Source organism: Perca flavescens, chromosome 5 (genome assembly GCF_004354835.1).
Source record: "Perca flavescens isolate YP-PL-M2 chromosome 5, PFLA_1.0, whole genome shotgun sequence".
Lineage (NCBI taxonomy): Eukaryota > Metazoa > Chordata > Actinopteri > Perciformes > Percidae > Perca > Perca flavescens.
Window position 1 is genome coordinate 27,550,450 of NC_041335.1, and position 22,513 is coordinate 27,572,962.

The following is a 22,513-nucleotide window of genomic DNA, read 5'->3' on the forward strand; positions in this document are numbered from 1 at the left end:
TCTTCTTCCATCATATTAATTAGGATCATATTACGCTGGAGCCTTCGTCTTCTGTGTTTCTCTGTTAAGTACTCCAGCCTAGTCTTTAAACGCCACCATTCAAACTCCATTATGAGGATCCTATAAAGACGCTATAAAGACCGTTGAGGGAGAGTAGTTAATAGATCTGCTTAGAAGTTGACTGTTTCTATAACTACATTCCTGTAACTACTTGGTCAGAAAGAGGCTATACAAATAGATGATGCAAACAGTACTGTCTTCTCAAATCTGAGGATACTGAAAGCAATTTTCTGACAGGAATCAACTGTGAAATCAACATTGACGACTGCAAGAGCAATCCCTGTGACTATGGGACCTGCATCGACAAGATCGATGGCTACGAGTGCGCCTGTAAACCCGGCTACACAGGTAAGCAAACTGTACACGGAGAGTTGGTCTTATTCCATCCATCCATCCATCCATCCATCCATCTTCGTCCGCTTATCCGGTGTCGGGTCGCAGGGGGAGCAGCTCCAGCAGGGGATCCCAAACTTCCCTTTCCCGAGCAACATTAACCAGCTCCGACTGGGGGATCCCGAGGCGTTCCCAGGCCAGGTTGGAGATATAATCCCTCCACCTAGTCCTGGGTCTTCCCCGAGGCCTCTTATTGTTACTGTTATATGGTATTCAGCTCAACCTCTTTGTCATCTTTTCTCTACAAAAGCTAAAAGAGTAGAAACTTCTACTGTCTCCTGAAGAGGAAGTGGGAAGCTGGGCATTGTGAGAGAAGAACTGTGCAATAATAAATCATATTTTGTAGCCAAGTTAGCTATTTTGCTGCTTCCTCCTACGACATAAAAAGTACATCCTTGTTAGTGTGGTGGAGATGACTCTCTTTCTCTACCTATTGAATCGCTGAAGACCTTTCATTTGCAGAAAGGCTGTCTGTGATCTTAAAGTTAACTAAGGACAGGTTAAACCTGGCTGCTGTCTCAGATGACCAGAAGACAAAATGTGCAGGATTGGAGCATCGAACATATGGACGAAGGGTCTTGATGGGGAGGGCGAGGGTGACAGATGGCGAGTGAGCACGCTCCTCTGAGGCTCGACCGGTGTCACTTTCCAGCTCCACCCTGTCCCCAACCTGCTGCTGTTAGGACACCGCAAGCTGCCCTCCCCTACAAAGAGAGGACACAAACACACACACTGGCACACACAGTCACCTGGGATTTGAGCAGGAGAAAAGATTCCCTGAAAGATTCCTGAAAGTTGAGCTTTTAAAAGCTTGGAAGCCGGTCCCTGCTTTAAAGCTAAATGGGCTGCCTTTATGTTATGCGTGGCACCAGGCTGAATAGCGTCAACGCTTCAAGTGGCCGACAAAAGGGGGCCTAAAACCCCTCGTGTTTCTGGAAATTGATACATTCGCTGCACTGAGATATAGACTTCATTGTGTAGCGGTCGGCTTTGTGTGTCGCTGTGCGAGTTGGCATTGAGTATTTAAAATAATACTTCACGTAAAGTGCAAAATTGTTGACATGTTGCAGAAGTTATTGTGGTTAGATGAAAAGATCAAATTCCTCTTTAATATCTTGTCCATTAAATATGAGGCTACAGCTAGTATATGATTAGCTTAGCATAAAGACTGGGTAAAAGGAAAGAAAACAACAGGTAAAACAGCTAGGCTGGCTAGGTAAAAAAAAAAAAAAACATGCCGTTTATGGAGGAATATGTGCAGGACTATTTCTTGGCCGGGAGCAATGACTTCCTCACTGCTAATAAGAAATAGTCCCACACATACGTATTCCCCTGTAAAACCGTGCCTTGTTGTTTTTGTATGGATTATACATACACAATTCAATGTGTTAGTTAGTGCACTTAAGTTTTGGTAGGTGATTTTTTTTACCTTTGAAAGGAGCCCAGCTGGCTGTTTGCCCCTGTTTTCAGTCTTTATGCTAAGCTAAGCTATTTGGTTGCTGGCTCCAGCTACATATTTAACGTACAGACACAAGAGTCGTATCAATCCTCTCGTATAAGCTAATAAGCGTATTTCACCAAAACGGAGAACTGTTGCTTTAAGACTCCTCTCCTTACTCTTAGGTACCATGTGTAACATCAACATCGACGAGTGTGCCATCAACCCCTGCCACAACGGCGGCACCTGTATCGATGGCATCAACAGCTTCACCTGCAGGTGTCCAGAAGGTTTCCATGATGCCACCTGCTTCTCCCAGGTCAACGAGTGCCTCAGCAACCCCTGCATTCACGGTCACTGTGAGGACAAGATCAATGGGTGAGGCATTCTACAAACGGGTCCAAGGCACTGCAAAAAACATACTGCACAATTACAGAACAATCAGCACATGCATTTGCACTGAATGTATCTACAGGGTTTTATTACTGAGATTTTTCCACATTTTCTCCCCGTCAGCTATAAATGCCTGTGTGATTCTGGCTGGAGCGGTAAAAATTGCGACATCAACAACAATGAGTGTGAATCCAACCCATGTATGAATGGAGGCACCTGCAAGGACATGACCAGCGGATACGTTTGCACCTGTCGCATGGGCTTCACCGGTCAGTATTTGTGTGGATGAGTGTGTGTGTCAATTTTTTTTTGGCTTATATAGTGTGTGTTTGTCATCCAAACAAACACCAATTGACTGCTGACCTTCAGCTGAAGTGTGTGTAATATATTGTCCACTCTAACCGCAGGACCAAACTGCCAGACCAACATCAATGAATGTGCCTCCAATCCCTGCCTCAACCAGGGGACGTGCATTGACGACGTCGCAGGCTACAAGTGCAACTGTATTCTGCCTTACACGGGTATTAAAATATTATTGAAAATATTTGATACACCCATGAGTTGCCTGGTGTTCTGGCATTTCCTTCCTTGGGGGGGTTGGGGGTGGGGGGCAGTTTCCACAGCCTGTGTGCTTTAAGTTATTGGGCAGAAGAGGAAAAATGTGTGGCGGATTAAATAACTGTCGAGTAAAGTTCAGCAGCAAGACTTCCTCAGGGCTCAAAGACACCGAACCTCTGACTCTCTCTGCTCCTCTGTGATACACAACTATCCCTGATAAGAGAGCTGGAAAATATTTTCATGCCATCTCACTTATTATTTGACAAAACAGACAATGATGGAAAGGCTAAGGGCAAATTTTCTTGCATTTGTCGAGTCGTCTTTTCGGAAAAATCCACAGGACTTTGAATAATAAAAGGCCTTTGCTTGTGCCGGGGTGGGAACGGGGTGCTTGACACATTTCCTGTTTGCCTGCTTCCTGTCTCACAGAACAGCAAATGGCTTCACAATGGCCGGAAACTGGAGCCGGCTTCCTGTGCGAGCCGTGTGTTGTGGAAACAGATAGGGAAATGTCTCCGCAGGCCTCTAATACTGACAGAACCTGGCTAAAATCTTCTGATAGCTCTGATTGAAAGATGATTCTGTGTCCATTTGGGTTGGGTTATCTCCAAGTTCATGACTCCTACATGATACAAATGCAATGTTTTTTTAAATTAAAGGTGTGTGTGTGTGTGTGTGTGTGTGTGTGTGTGTGTGTGTGTGTGTGTGTGTGTGTGTGTGTGTGTGTGTGTGTGTGTGTGTGTGTGTGTGTGTGCGCGTGTGTGCGTGTTGTTTGTGCGTTACAGGAGAGAACTGTGAAACCTTGATGGCACCCTGCAGCTCCAAACCCTGCAAGCACGAAGGAGTGTGTCAGGAGTCTGAGGACTATCAGAGCTTCTCCTGCGTCTGTCCTGAAGGATGGCAAGGTAAACATTTGTGTCTGTATACCTGTGTGTCCAACAGGAACTATTTATTGCTAATTGTCAGCGGAAAGGTCATACAGTTCTCTCATGTGCTATCATGTTACAGAAAAAAAGCCCCTTTAGTGTACATAACTCCAGTTTTTGGCCAAATTTCTGTTTCAGATATGTGTTATATGTGTCAGCATTTTTCTAGTACTGACCTGAAAAAATAAATGATAAACAATTTTAATGGGTCTTGTCTAGAGCTGAGTTTTGGTGTGCGACACATCCTTTTCTCTTTTTGGATACTTTCACATTTTGTCTGGGTTTGACCAACACCTGACTGAATTGTATGCTGTGCAGAGGATTTGTACTTTTCATGTGTGTATTTATATCAAATTAGAAATAAAATCACATTTATTTGTCACATAAACTACACAGTAAAATGATGTTGTGCCTTTCTCTAAAAAATAGAAAAATACTATAGATTAAAACAAAACTATATATAGTATATGGATGGTTTATATATATATATATATATATATATATATATATATATATATATATATATATATATATATATATATATATATATATATATATACATACTTATTCTCCCTCCTGGGAATCAGCTAAGTGTTGTCTTCTCTTATCCTGTTACCCATATGTATTTGTTTTGTACCACCGTTTCAAAGAAGAGGTGAAATTTACATTAAGTTCCTGTTTCCACTCCGCCAAGGCCAAACATGACACCTGACTGAATTGTATGCTGTGCAGAGGATTTGTACTTTTCTTGTGTGTATTTATATCAAATTAGAAATAAAATCACATTTATTTGTCACATAAACTACACAGTAAAATGATGTTGTGCCTTTCTCTAAAAAATAGGAAAATACTATAGATTAAAACAAAACTATATATAGTATATGGATGGTTTATATATATATATACATACTTATTCTCCCTCCTGGGAATCAGCTAAGTGTTGTCTTCTCTTATCCTGTTACCCATATGTATTTGTTTTGTACCACCATTTCAAAGAAGAGGTGAAATTTACATTATGTTCCTGTTTCCACTCCACCAAGGCCAAACATGCGAGGTGGACATCAAAGAGTGTGTGAAGAATCCCTGTCGCAATGGTGCAACCTGCCAGAACACTTTGGGCAGTTACAGCTGTGTCTGCAAACCTGGCTTCACTGGACGCAACTGTGATAGCAACATCGATGACTGCAAGCCCAGTACGTTCTCAGGTTTCTCTCCCTTTACTTCTTTTGCTTAATATATATATACAGTATATATACATTTTAGATTAGGGCAAAGTCACGTGACTACACACGCGGTAGAATGTTTTTAAGGAGAAAGTAGGCCTATCAACAGGAATAAATTATCGAAATTATCGTCAGGGGAAAAATAATTTGATAACTTTAGAATTTTGATTTCAATACATTTTCGATTAATCATCCAGCCCTGCTTTAGACTCATTGCAAACCAAAAGCTGCATTTATCAAAGACCTCCAAACACATGCACTGAGCTAAGTGTAATGCTTTCCGTCACCCCTTCCTCCCACAGACCCCTGCAGCAACGGAGGCCTCTGTAAGGACGAGGTGAACGGCTTCCTGTGCACCTGCCTGCCCGGGTTTCGGGGCTCAAAGTGCGAGGAGGACATCAACGAGTGCGAGAGCAACCCGTGCAAGAATGGAGCCAACTGCACCGACTGCGTCAACAGCTACACATGTACCTGCCCGCCCGGCTTCAGTGGGATCCACTGTGAAAATAACACTCCTGACTGCACTGAGAGGTACAGAGCTCACAGATCACATAGCACCTTACTAGTAACAAGAGCTCAGAGTATCATATTCAAACCCTACGGCTTTATTTTAAGATATAAGACAGACAGGTTAGCACTAGTCCTTGTCTTTATTTACACAGATTGGTGAGTAAGGGCATCTGTTCTGATCATCAGGTTCACTTTCATCCACTTGTTAATGTCGACACCATTTTCTTGTCCACCACTGCCCCCTCTGGTGGAATATTGATGTACACAAGCTGAATTCCACATCTTTTATATTGCAGCTGCCCCGTAAATACGAGGCTTAGTAGTCTGTATTCTAAATGAGCTTGTAACTGTTATTTGTTAAAATGCCAAGACTGGTTTCCCTAAACATCATCAATGTAGCTCCCCAGTGGGAGTTTGAATATGAAGTAGGGCATTACTGGAAAAAACAGTATTTGTTATTAGTTAACTGTCTGTGGACAAATCAGATGTGAATTAGCCTGCAGGTTCAGGTAATGAGAGGTTTTATGATTTGCTCTCTTCCTTTCTTCTTCCTCAAAAGCTGCAGAATACTTTATAACAGTTTTTGGTGAATTTCATTCATTTTTTTCTGCAGCTCCTGCTTCAATGGCGGCACCTGTGTGGACGACATCAACACCTTCACATGTTTATGTCCGCCGGGCTTCACTGGGAGCTACTGCCAGCACGACATCAACGAGTGTGACTCAAAACCCTGTCTGAACGGCGGCACCTGCCAGGACAGCTACGGCACCTACAAGTGCACCTGCCCACACGGATACATCGGAGTCAACTGTCAGGTAGGAGGGCGGAGAGGGACTTTAAGTTGAGATAGCCTGTCTGTCTTTGAAATTTTACTCCAGTCACTTCTCTTATCAAGTGTTTTAAAAGTAAACTTTGTTTTGGTGATTGGCAGGTCAAATTATGTCTATGTACACACTGGGATGAATGTGGTTGAAAACTGAATGCGTTTTGGATGTCTTAGATACTTAATGTATAGCTGTTGTTTCTATATCCTTTGATTGGGCAGCTGTGGCTCAGTGGTAGAGCTGGTTATCTGCCATCGGAAGGTTGGTGGTTCAATCCCTGTCCCAAAAGTGTCCTTGGGCAAGACCCTAAACCCAGAGTTGCCCCTGATGCTGTGTAAATGAGTGTGTTAAGACTAGGAAAGCGCTATATAAATAAAGTCCATTTACGTTCCTACATCCATTTTGTAGTTAGAAACTGTTTAACACTATAATCATTTTGACTTGTATACTTCTTTTGGCCTGCAAATCACCAAATCAAAGTGTTCATCGGGATATTTAAATTGGTAGAAGTCAATTCAGGTTGAGACTGTGTGTTTGCACCTTTTAGACCTTGGTTCGTTGGTGCGACTTGTCACCCTGTAAGAACGGGGGAACTTGCTGGCAGACGGGAACCACCTACACCTGCCAGTGTGAGACTGGCTGGACGGGACTTTATTGCGATGTCCCAAGTGTCTCCTGTGAGGTGGCAGCCAAACAGAGAGGTTAGTTGGGAGATACCTGGGTTTGGCTGAAGGTGTTCTTTTGTATATTCAAATCACAATGATCATATATTGAGTGTAAGTTAGTGTGTTGGTGAAATCTTTTTTAAAAGCCCACCTTTTCATCCTCTCTGCGTAGGAGTTGACGTTGCCCATCTGTGTCGTAACTCGGGTCAGTGTCTGGACGCAGGAAACGTTCACTACTGCCACTGCCAGATTGGATATACTGGAAGTTACTGTGAAGAGCAGGTGGACGAATGCACCCCAAACCCCTGCCAAAACGGAGCCACCTGTACTGACTTTTTAGGTGGATACACCTGCAAGGTAACAGCTCCCAAAGAAAACGATGCATCTAGTTGTTTGAATTTATTGTAATTTAATTTTACATTGCATTTTAAATGCTACTAAATATCAATTTAGAAATTGCAATCTTTTTTAACGTTATACCTATCAGAGTGCATCAGGTCTAAATATAATAACATTTTACCTTTTATAGTAACTTGCAGCGATTTAATTAAACCTCATTTTATGTTGACATTTTGACAGTGACAATCAGCACAATCATGCAATGTATTTTAATTTTAATTGCAAATTGAGTCTTAAAGGCCACTCTACTTGGCATTTCAAAGGTCTTTTTACATTATCTAAAATTATTTTTAAATCTCAAACCTCAATTTTGTGTCATGAATTTGTTAAAATGCCTGAATGTACAGCAGGCATACTTTAAGCTAAAACAACTCTAGGCAGTCCTTATAAAGAGACCTGGTTATAAATAGAAGACAAAACGCTTGGTTATGTTAATCTCCTCTGGAATAAAGGATCTGCTGGCCTTGACAGGATGGAGGCCAGAAAACAGCCAGGTAAACAAAAAACATCTTTGTTTCATGTCAGACATTGATTAAACTTTCCCCTCTCTTCTCTCTCTGCCTTCCTTGTTTTCCTCCTTCTCGACTTCTTCTTCTCTTTTCTGCTCTCTCTTGTTCCTGCTCTCTCTCAGTGCATGCCAGGATATGTGGGGACCAACTGCTCTGACGAGATCAATGAATGTTTCTCCCAGCCGTGCCAGAATGGGGGCACCTGCATTGACCTGATCAATACCTACAAATGCTCCTGTCCCCGGGGAACCCAAGGTCAGCGGACCCCACGCACACTCCTCCACACCACTCTGCCTCTCCATCCTCTCCTCCTTGTCTCCACACTTAATTAATTAGGGCTTAAAAGCAGTCAGGGCATGTCTGCAAAACTCCTCCTGTCTTGCCTCCATCCTTTTCTCTACTTGTCAAATACACCATTGATTTTTCTCACACACATGAAGGGAGGGTGTGTTGTAGTTCAGCCCAAAGTGCCAGCGGACTTGGGTGTGTCCCAAAAAAAACGACATGTTGAAAGATACTTTGATAAAAAAAAAAAAAATAGTTATATATTTTAGATTTATGACTTTTAAGACTCATTGTTTAAAAAAAAAAACTTAAGGAATCCCCTCCCTGTGTCATGTCCTGCTTGGTTTTAAACTAAAGCATGTTACATGAAATTCTATTTATTTGTCACTGTTTTTAAGTCTCCATCCGTTTCATTTCTGGACACCTTCAACCTTTTCTCTGTTAAACTTCAAGCCATATAATATTGTTGACACAACAAGGCCTGTAAGCTGTCAAGACACAATTACCACACCTCTAACCTATTTGGTTTTTTACCAGTCTTTACTGAAAAACATCCAGATTTTTAAAAAGGAGCAGATCAGTTTAAACCAAATTTCACACGAGGAAATGCAAATGAGCTACTGATAATAAAAAACAAGCAATTTTACTGCAGAGTGTTTGCGCTGCAAATGTCATTTTACAAATCTGATTTTCACCTGAATGATTGTATCATAGATTTATTATAATCAATATTTACTATTTTTTAATAAGCTAAACACTGATACATTCTTACAAAAAAACAGCATCAGTTTGCAATCATACAAGGACAAAGATATGATTTTTTTCCATTGGCTTTACCCTCAATGGACCATAATGCAATGCAGCCATGAGACATTTTGCATGGAGGGAATTATGAGGCTTATTATTATTATTATTATTATTATGAGAGTTTTTCCTACATCAGTGTTTTTTTCTGTGGCTATAGATCAGTCATTTATGTGTAGAGCACTCTGTTTAATCTCACAAATAATCTTTCGATGGTTGTTGAATGTCATCCGGTTGAGAGAAAATGGTTATACCAGTAAAGTAGATAACATTATCACAAGAGTGTTCCTGGAATGCATTGAACATCACAGACTACATGTTGCAAAAATATCGAGGAGCTAAAGTTTCTATGGAAAGCTGACATTACTTGTCCCTCTTCCCCCGCCATTCTCCTCCCTCAGGTGTGCACTGTGAGATAAACATCGACGACTGCAACCCGTTCACCGACCCAGTCACCAAGGAGCCCAAGTGTTTCAACAAAGGGAAGTGCGTGGATCGAGTCGGAGGCTACCACTGCATCTGCTCTGCAGGATACGTAGGGGAGCGCTGCGAGGGAGACATCAACGAGTGCCTCTCCAACCCGTGTGACCCGCGGGGCACGCACAGCTGCATCCAGCTCACCAACAACTACCGCTGCGAGTGTCGCACCGGATACACAGGTGAACAGCTGGTCCGCCATTTTGTGTCAGTTTAGAAAACGAGAAAGGCATTTGATAATGTGTGCTGCTGCCAATGTGTTTGTTTAGATTGCCAGCCCATGTCCGAGTAGAATCCGTTGGGTGTTGGTTGGACAAAACAACTTTTGGAATCTTTAACTGACACATTTTACTGTTTTCTCACGTGTTATTGGCCTAAATGAATAACCAAGAAAATAATCAATAAATACATTGTTAATAAAAAAATAATAATAATATAAATAATACGTTAAACGGAAATCATGTGAGAATGTGAAAATGTGAGGATATTTTTTGGCAACAATTACATAACATTATAAAACAATTTTGTGTCTGACTTCTGACAGGCCAACGCTGTGACACAGTGTTTGATGGATGTAAGGGGAAACCGTGTCGCAATGGAGGAACCTGCGCTGTAGCCAGTAACACCCCACATGGCTTCATCTGCAAATGTCCTCCTGTAAGTACCCCCACACACACACACACACACACACACACACACACACACACACACACACACACACACACACACAACACATTAATTAATTAATAGCGCTGCAAAGATTAATCAATTAGATGTCAACTATTAAATCAATCACAAACTATTTTGGTAATCGATTAATTGGTTTTAGTCATTGTTTATGAAAGAAATTCTCTGATTCCAGCTTCTTACAGTAAATGTTAATATTTTCTAGTTTCTTCACTCCTCTGTGACAGAAACTGAATGTCTTTGAGTTGTCGACATTTAAGGATGTTATCTTGGGCTTTGGGAAACACTGACATTTTTCACAATTTTCTGACATTTCATAGATCAAACAACTAATCGATTAATCGAGAACATAATCAACAGATAAAATAACCGACAATGAAAATAATCGTTAGCTGCAGCCCTAGCTTTTTTAGTTGACAAGAACGCAGATAAATTCCAAGATTTGTATTGCAATATAAAATTAAAATAATAAGCTCTGAAGTACAGTACAGGCCAAAAGTTTGGACACACTTTCTCATTCAATGCGTTCCTTTTATTTTTTCATGACTATTTACATTTTATATTCTCACTGAAGGCATCAAAACTATGAATGAACACATATGGAATTATGTACTTAACAAAAAAGTGTGAAATAACTGAAAACATGTCTTGTATTTTAGATTCTTCAAAGTAGCCACCCTTTGCTTTATTTATTAATAAGGGGAAATAATTCCACTAATTAACCCTGAAAAAGCACACCTGTGAAGTGAAAACCATTTCAGGTGACTACCTCATGAAGCTCATTGAGAGAACACCAAGGGTTTGCAGAGTTATCAAAAAAAGCAAAGCGTGGCTACTTTGAAGAATCTAAAATATAAGACATGTTTTCAGTTATTTCACACTTTTTTGTTAAGTACATAATTCCATATGTGTTCATTTATAGTTTTGATGCCTTCAGTGAGAATCTACAATGTAAATAGTCATGAAAATAAAAGGAAACACATTGAATGAGAAGGTGTGTCCAAACTTTTTGCCTGTACTGTATTTGCTAAAATAAAGTTTGTAATCCTAATTCATATGTTTTTTTTTTTTTTTTTTTTTTTTTTTTTGTCCAGGGCTTTACTGGCTCCACATGTGAATATGATGCCCAGGCCTGTGGCAGTCTCCACTGCCGAAATGGAGGCACCTGCATCTCCGGCCACAAGAGTCCCAAGTGTCTGTGCACCCCGTCATTCACTGGGCCTGAGTGCCAGTATCCCACCGACAGCCCCTGTAATTCCAACCCCTGCTACAACGGTGGCACGTGTGAATACACCTCTGAGGCGCCATACTACCACTGCGTCTGCCCCACAAACTTCAACGGTCTCCGATGCCACATCCTTGATTACAGCTTCCCCGGAGGGTTCGGCCACGACATCCCGCCGCCGTCTGAGGTGGAGGTCACCTGCAACAACCCGTTCTGCAAGGAAGCTAAGAACAACAAGTTCTGCGATGTGCTCTGTAACAACCACGAGTGCGGCTGGGACAACGGAGACTGCTCGCTCAACTTTGACGATCCGTGGAAGAACTGCTCGGCCTCGCTGCAGTGCTGGCGATACTTCAACGACGGAAAGTGCGATTCACAGTGTGACAACGCTGGATGTCTCTACGACGGGTTTGACTGCCAAAATCTGGAGGGACAGTGCAAGTAAGTGGTGTCTGTAACTAAAAAGTAGATAAGATTCAAATTCAAATGTCATTCATTTAATCCAAACTAGCGTACCCCTGACTTTACCTTTTTTTTCTTCAGTCCTCTGTATGACCAGTACTGCAAGGACCACTACGCTGACGGCCACTGCGACCAGGGCTGCAACAATGCTGAGTGCGAGTGGGATGGCTTGGACTGTGCCAACAATATGCCCGAAAAGCTGGCCGTGGGCCAGTTGGTCCTGGTGGTCCACATCACCCCAGAGCAGCTCCTCAACAACTCCTTTGGCTTCCTGCGAGAGCTGAGCCGCGTCCTCCGTACCAATGTGATATTCAGGAAGGACACCAAGGGCGAGATGATGGTATACCCGTACTACGGGAACGAACACGAGCTGAAGAAGTACAACGTTAAGCGCTCAGTGGATTCGTGGTCTGAGGTTCCTGTCAAGGTGCTGAACGTGGTGAAGAGGAGCCTGTACGATGGGGCAGGCGAGAGCAGAAGAATGAGGAGGGAGCTGGATCACCTGCAGATTAAAGGGTTAGCAAGAATATTCAGAAATGTTTCAGTCTACTATTCGATTTAATTCAATTTTATTTTTAGTGTCAAATTGTAACAGAAGTAGAAGTTATCTCAGGACACTTTACAAATAGAGTAGGTCTAGACCACACTCTAGAATTTACAACAGCCTTTGGTCGAACGGTGGCAAGGAAAGATTTCCTTTAAACAGGCAGAAACCTCAGACAGAACCAAGCAACTGTAGTGCAATTTTTAATGATTCTGTGTACAAAATAGGTTTTACCATGGACCGCACTCTGTCTTTTTATTTACACGATCTCTGTATGTGCTTTCTCTTCTGTCTATAGTTCAGTCGTCCACTTGGAGGTGGACAACCGGCAGTGCTTCCAGCAATCCACTGAGTGTTTCCAGAGCACCAATGATGCCGCAGCTTTCCTCGGGGCTTTGGCCTCCAGTGGCAAACTGGATGTTCCCTACACCATTGAAGCTGTCTTTAGTGAGTACATCCCATACTAGTCTGCATGAATCAAAGAAAATGTATATATACATATTATGCCGGAGTTAAATGGCCATACCAGCGTGTGTGAGTCCATAACTACGGATCTTGAATACATTTTTGCAGTTTTAGGTTTTTTGGATGTATTTTCTAAAGGATTCCCGCAATCCATTGTTTTTTTCACACGTCTGTACGGTATAAAATACTTTAGCAGATTTGTAAAACTCACTTGAGATGTATACTTTATTATAGTGGTTGTCAAGTCATTGTGTGGTAACCTGCACTTGTATAAACTATTGAAACGCACATCAATGAGCAACATGGGCACTGGGTGACATGTTCCTTCATCATGATGAGCCTGGGCACTGCAGTTTATTTTGAGTCAATTCCACGTACACCATCCTGCTGCTGGAGATACTCCCTAGGCCACCAAAGTGTGTTAATCCGTCCCTGAAACTAGTGCACAACAAATGAATTTGTATTGCTATTTGAATAACATTTGCTGAAAACTGCAGTGCCCAGCTGTGAAAGGGAACTATGATGAAAACTATATATGTGTATTTAAAGATTACCATTGAGAGACAAACTAACATATTAGTGGTTTTGGTCTTCATGGGATTGATTCGGTGACAACAACAAGCGTATCGAATATCGCCAGCCTCATCTTTTAAACTGCATTACCACGCAAACTTTGACGCAGATTTCATGTTCTCTGTGACAGTTACACTACTCAAATACAATCCAAGACTCTGGTAACTGACTTTCATATGTGGGGAAACCAAAAGCTGCCGCAAATGGTCGGAGAAAGACTAAAAATCTAAAACACAACTGAAAGGTTTGCATAATGATTAGTTATTAGTATTATTGTAATGTAAGGTAAACGTGATCCACTAGTATGATGCTTTAAAGGTCCCATGACATGGTGCTCTTTGGATGCTTTTATATAGACCTTAGTGGTCCCCTAATACTGTATCTGAAGTCTCTTTCCCGAAATTCAGCCTTGGTGCAGAATTACAGCCACTTGAGCCAGTCCCACAATGAGCTTTCCTTAGTATGTATCATTTCTGTGTCTGTAGCTATAGAGGAGGAGAGAGGGGGGGGGGCAAGGTGGAGGGTGGGGGTGTGGCCTTGTCCAACTGCCACTTTGCTCGTTTGAAAGCCATGATGTCTCTCTCCCATGGGTGGGCCAAATTCTCTGGGCGGGCAAAGCAGAGAAAGGGGAGGTAACCTTGTTCCTTATGACTTCATAAGGAGAAGATTCCAGATCGGCCCATCTGAGCTTTCATTTTCTCAAAGGCAGAGCAGGATACCCAGGGCTCGGTTTACACCTATCACCATTTCTAGCCACTGGGGGACCATAGGCAGGCTGGGTGAACTCATATTAATGTTAAAAAACCTGTGAAATTTTCAAAGCATGGGACCTTTAAGGCCTTCCTCTAGTGTCCACATATACATACTCATGCACAAGTGGATAAGACACGTGCTCTTCCACGCTCAAACTGGAAGTATCTGCTGCGCCCTCTGGTCGGGTCCTAACCCTACCACTCTTTGATTGTGTATTTGTTATGCAGCGGTGAACAAATGCAATTGTGAATCTCATGGCCTAAACAATCAATCCTTCTCTCTGTGTGTAAATCCACTGGCTTCAGGCTCCAAAATGGTTAATTGCTGCAAATCAACTCGTCCAACCCCCTACTCACACAATGTAACACTCTATCTCTGTCTCTGTGTCTGTCTGTCTTCCTTTCACAGACATGTACACATATACATCCACACATAACACACTCTCACATGCACGCACACACACTTCATCCCACAGTGTGAGGGGCTGCTGCAACCTTCACCTCACTGAATGTAATACCAGGACTTAATGCATCTCTAAGGGTTTAGGTTGGGGGAGTTTATCATTTCAAAATCGTTAGTGGAAAAAAAAGAGAAGGGGAAAAATTGATCGGGAGTGTGCTAGAAGTTGGGAGTCTTTGTTATCTCGAAAATCCTAATAAATCCTTCGTCTTTACAGCTTAAAGCGCGTGCAGTAATTTGAAGTTCATTAATCCCCCTCCTTTTTTTCTCTCAAGAAGAAATGGTAAAGTTGTCTCTTGGTACCCTGGGTTGAAAAGGGAGAGAGGAGGTGCTGGTGTTCTCCCCCCCCTTTCTTTTTTCTTCTTTTTTTTTTATCACGCCCCATCCCTTTTTTTTTTTTTTTTGATAAAAAGTGGTTAGCAATTCTGATTATTACTGAATAGATAGTATAAGCTAGCTTTACAAACGGTGAGCATCCTCAGTCAGTTTCTGGCGCTTGCTGCTGGCTGCGGTGTGTTTTGGAGTGGGAACCGTGAGGCGAAGAAGAGCCGGACTAGGTCTGCTCGAGCACTCCGGCTGATCCTGGGTGTCCTGGTCTATCTTTTGTCGGTCCGCGTCCGTTCCTCGGCCCGTCTTGACCATGCTGTCCCTTTCCCTACCAGGCGATGTGGACCCCGATCCTAACAAGGAACTCTATGCAGTCTACTTGGTCCTGGGCGGCGTAGGGATACTGGCCTTCCTCGGAGTGGGGATGGTGGCTGCCCGAAAGCGCCGCCATGAGCACGGGCGCCTCTGGCTCCCCGAGGGCTTCAAGACCACAGAGACTAGCAAGAAGAAGAGACGTGAGCCTGTCGGAGAGGATTCAGTGGGATTAAAGTAAGTTTACATTTATTCACCAGTGGCGCTCTGTGTCATTGGGTACCTGTTTCTTTGCGGGTCAGGTGAAGGGCTAGTTCTGATGGTCAAAATGGTTGTAACTGGTTATCAGTCAAATTTGGGAAAGGGGGGGTTTCGCCTGGATCATTAATGATAATGATATAGTGGGTTTAGGTGCGCATTAATTGACTTGTTGGGGCAAAGGGGTGGGGTATGGATTTAATCAATGCTTTTGTTTTTCGGCGTTGCTGCACCATTAATGGTGAGTGGCTCGGATGAGACGGAAGCAGTAGAGAACATGGATTTTTACTGGGATTTCTGCTTCATCACAGGCCATTGAAAAACACCTCAGACATTTCACTCATGGATGACACCCAGAATGAATGGGGAGAAGACGAGCCTTCGGATGCAAAACGCTTCAGGGTAAGGAAATGGAATTATTACACACCAACAAAACTTTTAGGTATATATATATATTTTTTTTTAAACTTTCTAAACAATTTCTTACAAAAACTAATTCTGGAATTTCAAAATTCCTTACATGGGATATGAACATTACAATATTGTGCATTGTTCTGAAGATTGTTTTTGAATCATTTTTATTATCTATTTTAAAATTAAATTAAATTAAATGAAAATGTTATTTTTGTTATATTATAATTTGTGATTTTTCCAGTTGTCTAACCTCTTTCTGTCCCTGTTTTAGCAGTTTGACGAGCAGGCTATACTGGAGGTGGACGACCAGACGGACCACCGCCAGTGGACGCAGCAGCACCTAGACGCCGCTGACCTGCGCATCCCCTCCATCGCTCCCACACCCCCTCAGGGCGAGATTGAGAATGACTGCATGGATGTCAATGTCCGGGGACCAGGTGGGTGACTTAACATTTACTTACTTACTATTAAGAACCTGGTTGGGAGTTCTGTGCCAACGCATGTGGAAAGAATCATTGGATATGGGCTTAATTTGGTTAATTTTCAACTCGGCTGTCTTTATAAAAAAAAAATACATATTCCAAGATTTTATTAAAAATAAAATGTAATTGTTTAATATATCAGCATAGCTCCAATTAAAGGTATAATGAACAAAATTAATTGATTTCTGTTGCACAAAATTAGCTCTCTTATTTCTGACTTACTCGTATTTCTTTTTTCTGTACTGGTACTGGATTGTTTCATCTCTTCAGACCTCTAAAAATACTTCAAATGAATCAATTTGAGAAAGAAAAAATATGCTTTGGTAGAACTGCTCACATTTATGTGCACAGTAGACACAGGGTCACAAGAAGAAAGTGATTTGTTTTAAACAGGTCACAAGCTTAAAAAGGATTTAGCAGATTAACTCATAACTTTTTGAACCAACATTTCTAGAGGTGCATGTTTGTGTGTGTGTGTGTGTGTGTGTGTGTGTGTGTGTGTGCGTGCGTGTGTGCGTGCGTGTGCGTGCGTGCAACTTAATTCACACATTTTCTGAGAAAATATTTCACTTTTCTAGTGTGTTTATGTGCATGAATGCATGTGTGTCTGGATTGATTCAATGCCTTTTTTAAGCGAATGTTTCACATTTCTTGTGCGTGCGTGCGTGCATGCATGCGTGTGTGTGCGTAATCGCGCATGTAGGAGTTGCTAAAGCCCCATGTCCTCAGGGTAAAGGATCTTCTTCAAAGCAGCCGGCTGGAAGCCAGGCGCCTGGGGGAAAACACTGATTCCTGATCAGATTAATCATTTGACCAGTAATGGGCCTCTGTTTTTTTTTCTATTTCACATTACAAAAACCAATGAAGGCATCAAATGCAAAAACCCAATTTTGTAGTAAGTGCCAAACTCCCTGAAGAAAAGCTATGAAAATCAAAGTAACGGGGTTAACAAGTTGAGAGCACACTTTTTCCCCCGTCGTGGATCGATGCACTTGAATCGACCAAATCTGCGAGATCTGGGGCTTGCTATCCTTTTGAAGAGGAGAAAACCTATTCAAGTCGACTGACTGAGCTGCCTCTCACAGTTAGATATTAATGCTTCGTTTTTGCAGCAGTGTAGCTTTGGCAAGCCCCGGCCTCTATCCCCCTAGCTTCGCTTTCCTTCTGAAGCGTCTCCTGTGCCGGGGCCTTGATCAGAATCCATTATCGAAAAGGAGAGAGCTGTGATGATTCAACCCAGGCAAAAGTGTCAAATCCCCATTCGATTTGTTTGTTTCTTTGGTTTTGATCTGCCTGCTGCTTTGAAGTGCAGGCTCCTGTCTCCCTGCAGCAGTTACTGGGCCTGTGTTGTGCTGACCGTGCAGTCTGTTACCTACAAGTGGCTTTTTTCATAATACCTCTCTCTCATTTCTCCCCCCTCCCTCCCCTCCTCTCCCCTCCTCTCCCCGCCTCTCTGTCCAGATGGATTCACACCGCTGATGATTGCATCCTGCAGCGGGGGAGGTTTAGAAACAGGCAACAGCGAGGAAGAGGAGGATGCGTCTGCCAACGTGATCAGCGACTTCATCTACCAGGGCGCTAACCTTCACAACCAGACCGACCGCACAGGTGAAACCGCTCTTCACCTGGCCGCCCGCTACGCTCGCTCTGACGCTGCCAAACGCCTGCTGGAGGCCAGCGCTGATGCCAACGTCCAGGACAACATGGGCAGGACGCCTCTGCATGCTGCTGTGGCAGCTGATGCCCAGGGCGTGTTCCAGGTGGGTTCTCATACGCCAAATGTAATTCCCAATTATTGGGATTACCCTAGGTGGTATAGTTATAATAGTTGTCCTAAAATTAAAATAAGGATTAGTCAATATATCATTCACCAAACATTAGGTTTCTAGCTCTCAAATGTTCATTTGTTTTATATGCTATTTAATTGAATATATTTGGGTTTAAGATTGTTAGTCGGACAAAACTAGCAATTTGAAGGTATCACCTTTGGCTCCGGGAAATTGTTACTGTCATTTTTTTTTTTACTATTTTTCTGACATGTTATGGTCAATAAATTGGTCACTTCGCAGTCAATCGAGTTGCAGCCCTGAAAAGTATAACTGTCAATGTATCTGCATACTATTGCACACCAGACCAGTTAGAATTACTTAAAATTACTCCTATGGTAAATTGTACATTTATTTTAAAAGATTTAGTCAACCTTGGAAGTAGGAAACTTAGATTATGTCAGTTGAATCATGTTTAGCTTAAAAGGAGTAACCTATTATATGTTTCCATAGATTCTGATAAGAAACCGCGCCACAGACTTGGATGCCCGCATGCATGATGGCACTACACCCCTGATCTTGGCTGCCAGGCTGGCAGCAGTGGAGGGCATGGTGGAGGAGCTCATAAACTGCCACGCTGATGTCAATGCAATCGATGATTTTGGTAAAGATTCTCTTTTTTATGTCACATATATGGGCCTAAAAGTAATTGCAATGTAGTGCTGAATGTTGTCAAATGGTAAAGCGTCTTAAATGCATCAGAAGAACTATTCTAACAAGATCTAATAGCTCTGTTTTTGTCTCTGCAGGTAAATCAGCCCTACATTGGGCCGCAGCAGTAAATAACGTGGAGGCTGCAATTGTGCTTCTCAAGAACGGTGCCAACAAGGACATGCAAAACAACAAGGTAAAAAAGTTGCTCTCAGTTCTGTAAAACAATAGTGAAACATCTTTCCGAAATAACATTCCTCGCCCGTCTGTGAATCTTTTAACGTGTTGTCTTCTTTCTGTCTGCCTCAGGAGGAAACCCCTCTATTCTTGGCTGCCAGGGAAGGAAGCTACGCGTCTGCCAAGGTCTTACTGGACCACTTTGCAAACAGAGAAATAACTGACCACATGGACCGGTTACCCAGAGACATTGCACAGGAGAGAATGCACCATGACATTGTGCGGCTGCTGGACGATTACAACCTTGTACGGAGTCCTCACATGCATGGGTCACTCAGCACCACATTATCACCCCCTCTCTGCTCGCCCAACGGCTACCTGGGCAGCATGAAGCAGCCCCAGCCTCAAGGCCAGGGCAAAAAGGCACGTAAGCCTAGCGCCAAGGGCATCGGCTGCAAGGAGGGCAAAGACATGAAGGTAAAGAAGAAGAATTCGCAGGATGGGAAATCCGGGAACCTCCTGGACGGCTCAGGTGTTCTGTCGCCAGTTGACTCGTTGGAGTCTCCACACGGCTATGTTTCTGATGTGGCCTCGCCGCCCATGATGACCTCACCTTTCCAGCAGTCGCCATCTGTATCCTTGAACCACCTGCAGGGTATGTCTGATCCACACCTGTCCGTAAACCACATGGTGATGCCAAACAAGCAGGAGCTGGCTCGGATGCAGTTTGACCCCCTGCCTCCCCGTCTCACCCATCTGCCTGTGTCTGGCTCCGGTGTCCAGGGCACCATAAATGGCCAGTGTGATTGGCTGTCCAGGATGCACGGCAACATGAGCCAGCCAGGCCAGTTCAACCCAATGAGAGGAGCACAGGGTGGTCAGGGAGGTCTGCACTCGGGAGGGCAACATGCGATGATGACCTCCCTCCACAACGGCCACCCCAACACCAGCCTGTCTCAGATGATGACCTACCAGGGGATCCAGAGCACCAGACTGGCTCCACAGCCCCACATGATGCAGCAGCAGGCTCAGCAGATGCAGCAGATGCAGAACCTGCAGCAGCTCCAACAGCAGCAGCAACAACAACAACAACAACAGAGCATCCAGCTGCAGCACCAGAACTCTAACACGACCAACAGCCAGAACTTCATCAGCGGGGAGCTCAGCTCCCCGGAGCTCCAGCAAGGCACTGGCAACTCCAGCATGCCCATCCACACCATCCTGCCGCAGGAGACCCAGATTATGCCCTCCTCCATCAACCAGTCAATGCCCAGCAACCAGTTCCTTACCCCACCCTCCCAGCACAGCTATTCAGGGCCCATGGACAACACCCCAAACCATCAGGTCCAGGTGCCTGACCACCCCTTTCTGACCCCCTCCCCCAGCTCCCCCGATCAGTGGTCAAGTTCATCTCCTCATTCCAACATGTCCGACTGGTCGGAGAGCATTTCAAGTCCACCGACCAGCATGCAGTCTCAGATTGGACATATACCTGAAAAGTTCAAATAAAAAGCTTGTATCATTGCGCCCAGATGAGCTGCTGTATATTTTTTTATAAAAAAAGGCACTCTTTGTTGAAAAAAGAAGAAGAAAAGGGCAAAGCTGTAAACACAATTTAGGACATTTTTATATGCTTTTATACTAACAGCAACACCTGTGTTTCATCCATTCTTTTTATTTATTAATGCCTTATTTATACACATTGCCTGCTTACAGAAATTTCGGGGATCCATGGTGCTGGGTCATACGCAGGACAGAGAAAGTCCTTTAGAGACTCTTTTCTTTTAGCATTACTTTTCTGCAGTGAAGCCGCAGCATACACACTGGGTATTTATTTTTGGTTTTTATCTTTTTCCATATCATTTTTCAATCTTTGTTTATATATTATGTTATTTTTGTATAATCATGTTTATAAATAAACTTGTGACCATGGGGCATTTTATATAGCACATTTTTAAGTTTCAGTGTTATTATTATGTGGGAAATATTCTGGTGGTCAATGATACATAAGTTGTGACTGTTAACAGAACACGTGTCCTGTATTATATGCATAGGTCCTGTATGTTTTCGCAATTCCCCCTTTTTAAAAATCATGTGATTCTTAGTTACACTCTCAACAGTTGTGTACATTTCTTGACTCAATGGAACATTATGTTGTGCCTTCAGATTTGATTGCATTCATATGTAGAGATGTGGTGGAGATTTGATATGTTGTACAGTATAATGCCATCTTGGAGACTGGCAATTAAGACAGGCTTGAGTATCTGTTGGTGTTTGAGAACTGGCCCGTCGGCCACAGTGTATGTTGTTGTCCAGAGGGAAAAGGAAACTACATTTCCCCTATCCCTCCTATTAGTTTGAGCCTATGGCTGTGTTCTTCTGTAAATATGTTATGCATTTCCCTTGTAAGCAAGATTTTGTTTAAGAAATCTGATGTCTTAAGCATGCAATTTAGATCCAGTCAGCCTCTAAAATATCAAACAGAACAGAATATATATTTTGTATTTTACTGTCCCTTATGCATAAATAAATTTGAACTATATACAAATAGATATGCTATATTGTTAGGAGACATTTTTCTCATAAAAGGAAAAATTCATAAATATTGAGGTTTTATAAATTCATATTTATTTACTGTTCTGTAACACATAAAAATCCACTTGAGGCAACCATGTGTGCATATTATGAGATGTTTTTGTTACACTTTGGTTAAAACTGTTGGCTAAGTTCTCAGTTGTCTCCGCGTCAGTACTTTTGAGACACTCCCTCGTATAGTTTGCTAAATGTTATAATTTAAAAATGTATTAGGTTGTAGTGAAATTGTAATATCTGCAAAATATAAAGTTATACTTTGCAAGAAATGTATTTCCCCTTTTCATTTTCAATCTGTAAAAAACGTTTCTTGTTATAATAAAGGGCACTTGTGTGTCTTGAACCTATGACCGTCCTTTTTTTCTTATAAATTACTTTACAAAATCTCTAAAATCCTCCAGACACACTGTGAAACAAGGGATTAGCTAAATAAGTATAGATCTAGTACAATATCCACAGTATAAGTATGTGCATCTGATAGTTCCAGGCAACCAGGCAACAATTTTCATGACCTTTCTCTTCATACACACTTCATTTCATCAAATATTTTACTTAGTGTGTCTCCCTCTAGTGGTGGTATTATAATTGACACACCTAAATGAAAGGTCCATCTGCACTGTTTCTGCAGCTTGTGCATGTTGTAGAAAAGGTCATTTCTAATCTATTAATGCATATTTTATTGTACGATTAGTTATTAATTAATAAAATGCTTTATTACTATTTGTGTGACCCTTGTGGTGGTCCTTCATAGAATACTACCTGACCCCCATATTTGTTGAATGGCAATATTATTAAACATAAACTATGCAACATTTTAGCACACAACGGAAATAATGAAGGTG

The 22,513-nt window shown here is 42.4% G+C and overlaps 1 protein-coding gene across 4 annotated transcripts in view; it reads left to right on the forward strand.

The window, feature by feature from the left end:
* Positions 1 to 21,530, forward strand: part of notch1b (notch receptor 1b) — a 46,408-nt gene extending 24,878 nt beyond the window's left edge. Inside the window, exons 12-34 of one of the 4 annotated variants that reach the window (XM_028577519.1) lie at positions 298 to 408; positions 2,077 to 2,269; positions 2,408 to 2,553; positions 2,692 to 2,805; positions 3,628 to 3,747; positions 4,809 to 4,973; positions 5,294 to 5,522; positions 6,115 to 6,316; positions 6,873 to 7,026; positions 7,163 to 7,347; positions 8,021 to 8,153; positions 9,389 to 9,646; positions 10,009 to 10,121; positions 11,246 to 11,817; positions 11,920 to 12,354; positions 12,681 to 12,829; positions 15,295 to 15,508; positions 15,841 to 15,931; positions 16,215 to 16,380; positions 17,887 to 18,185; positions 18,705 to 18,855; positions 19,001 to 19,098; positions 19,212 to 21,530. In XM_028577519.1, coding sequence (XP_028433320.1) covers positions 298 to 408; positions 2,077 to 2,269; positions 2,408 to 2,553; positions 2,692 to 2,805; positions 3,628 to 3,747; positions 4,809 to 4,973; positions 5,294 to 5,522; positions 6,115 to 6,316; positions 6,873 to 7,026; positions 7,163 to 7,347; positions 8,021 to 8,153; positions 9,389 to 9,646; positions 10,009 to 10,121; positions 11,246 to 11,817; positions 11,920 to 12,354; positions 12,681 to 12,829; positions 15,295 to 15,508; positions 15,841 to 15,931; positions 16,215 to 16,380; positions 17,887 to 18,185; positions 18,705 to 18,855; positions 19,001 to 19,098; positions 19,212 to 20,588 — 5,675 coding nt within the window. In that variant the 3' untranslated portion in view covers positions 20,589 to 21,530. The remainder of the gene's footprint in view (positions 1 to 297; positions 409 to 2,076; positions 2,270 to 2,407; positions 2,554 to 2,691; positions 2,806 to 3,627; positions 3,748 to 4,808; positions 4,974 to 5,293; positions 5,523 to 6,114; positions 6,317 to 6,872; positions 7,027 to 7,162; positions 7,348 to 8,020; positions 8,154 to 9,388; positions 9,647 to 10,008; positions 10,122 to 11,245; positions 11,818 to 11,919; positions 12,355 to 12,680; positions 12,830 to 15,294; positions 15,509 to 15,840; positions 15,932 to 16,214; positions 16,381 to 17,886; positions 18,186 to 18,704; positions 18,856 to 19,000; positions 19,099 to 19,211) is intronic. The other 3 variants (XM_028577520.1, XM_028577521.1, XM_028577522.1) reach the window with 3 other exon arrangements.
* Positions 21,531 to 22,513: the final 983 nt, after the last annotated feature.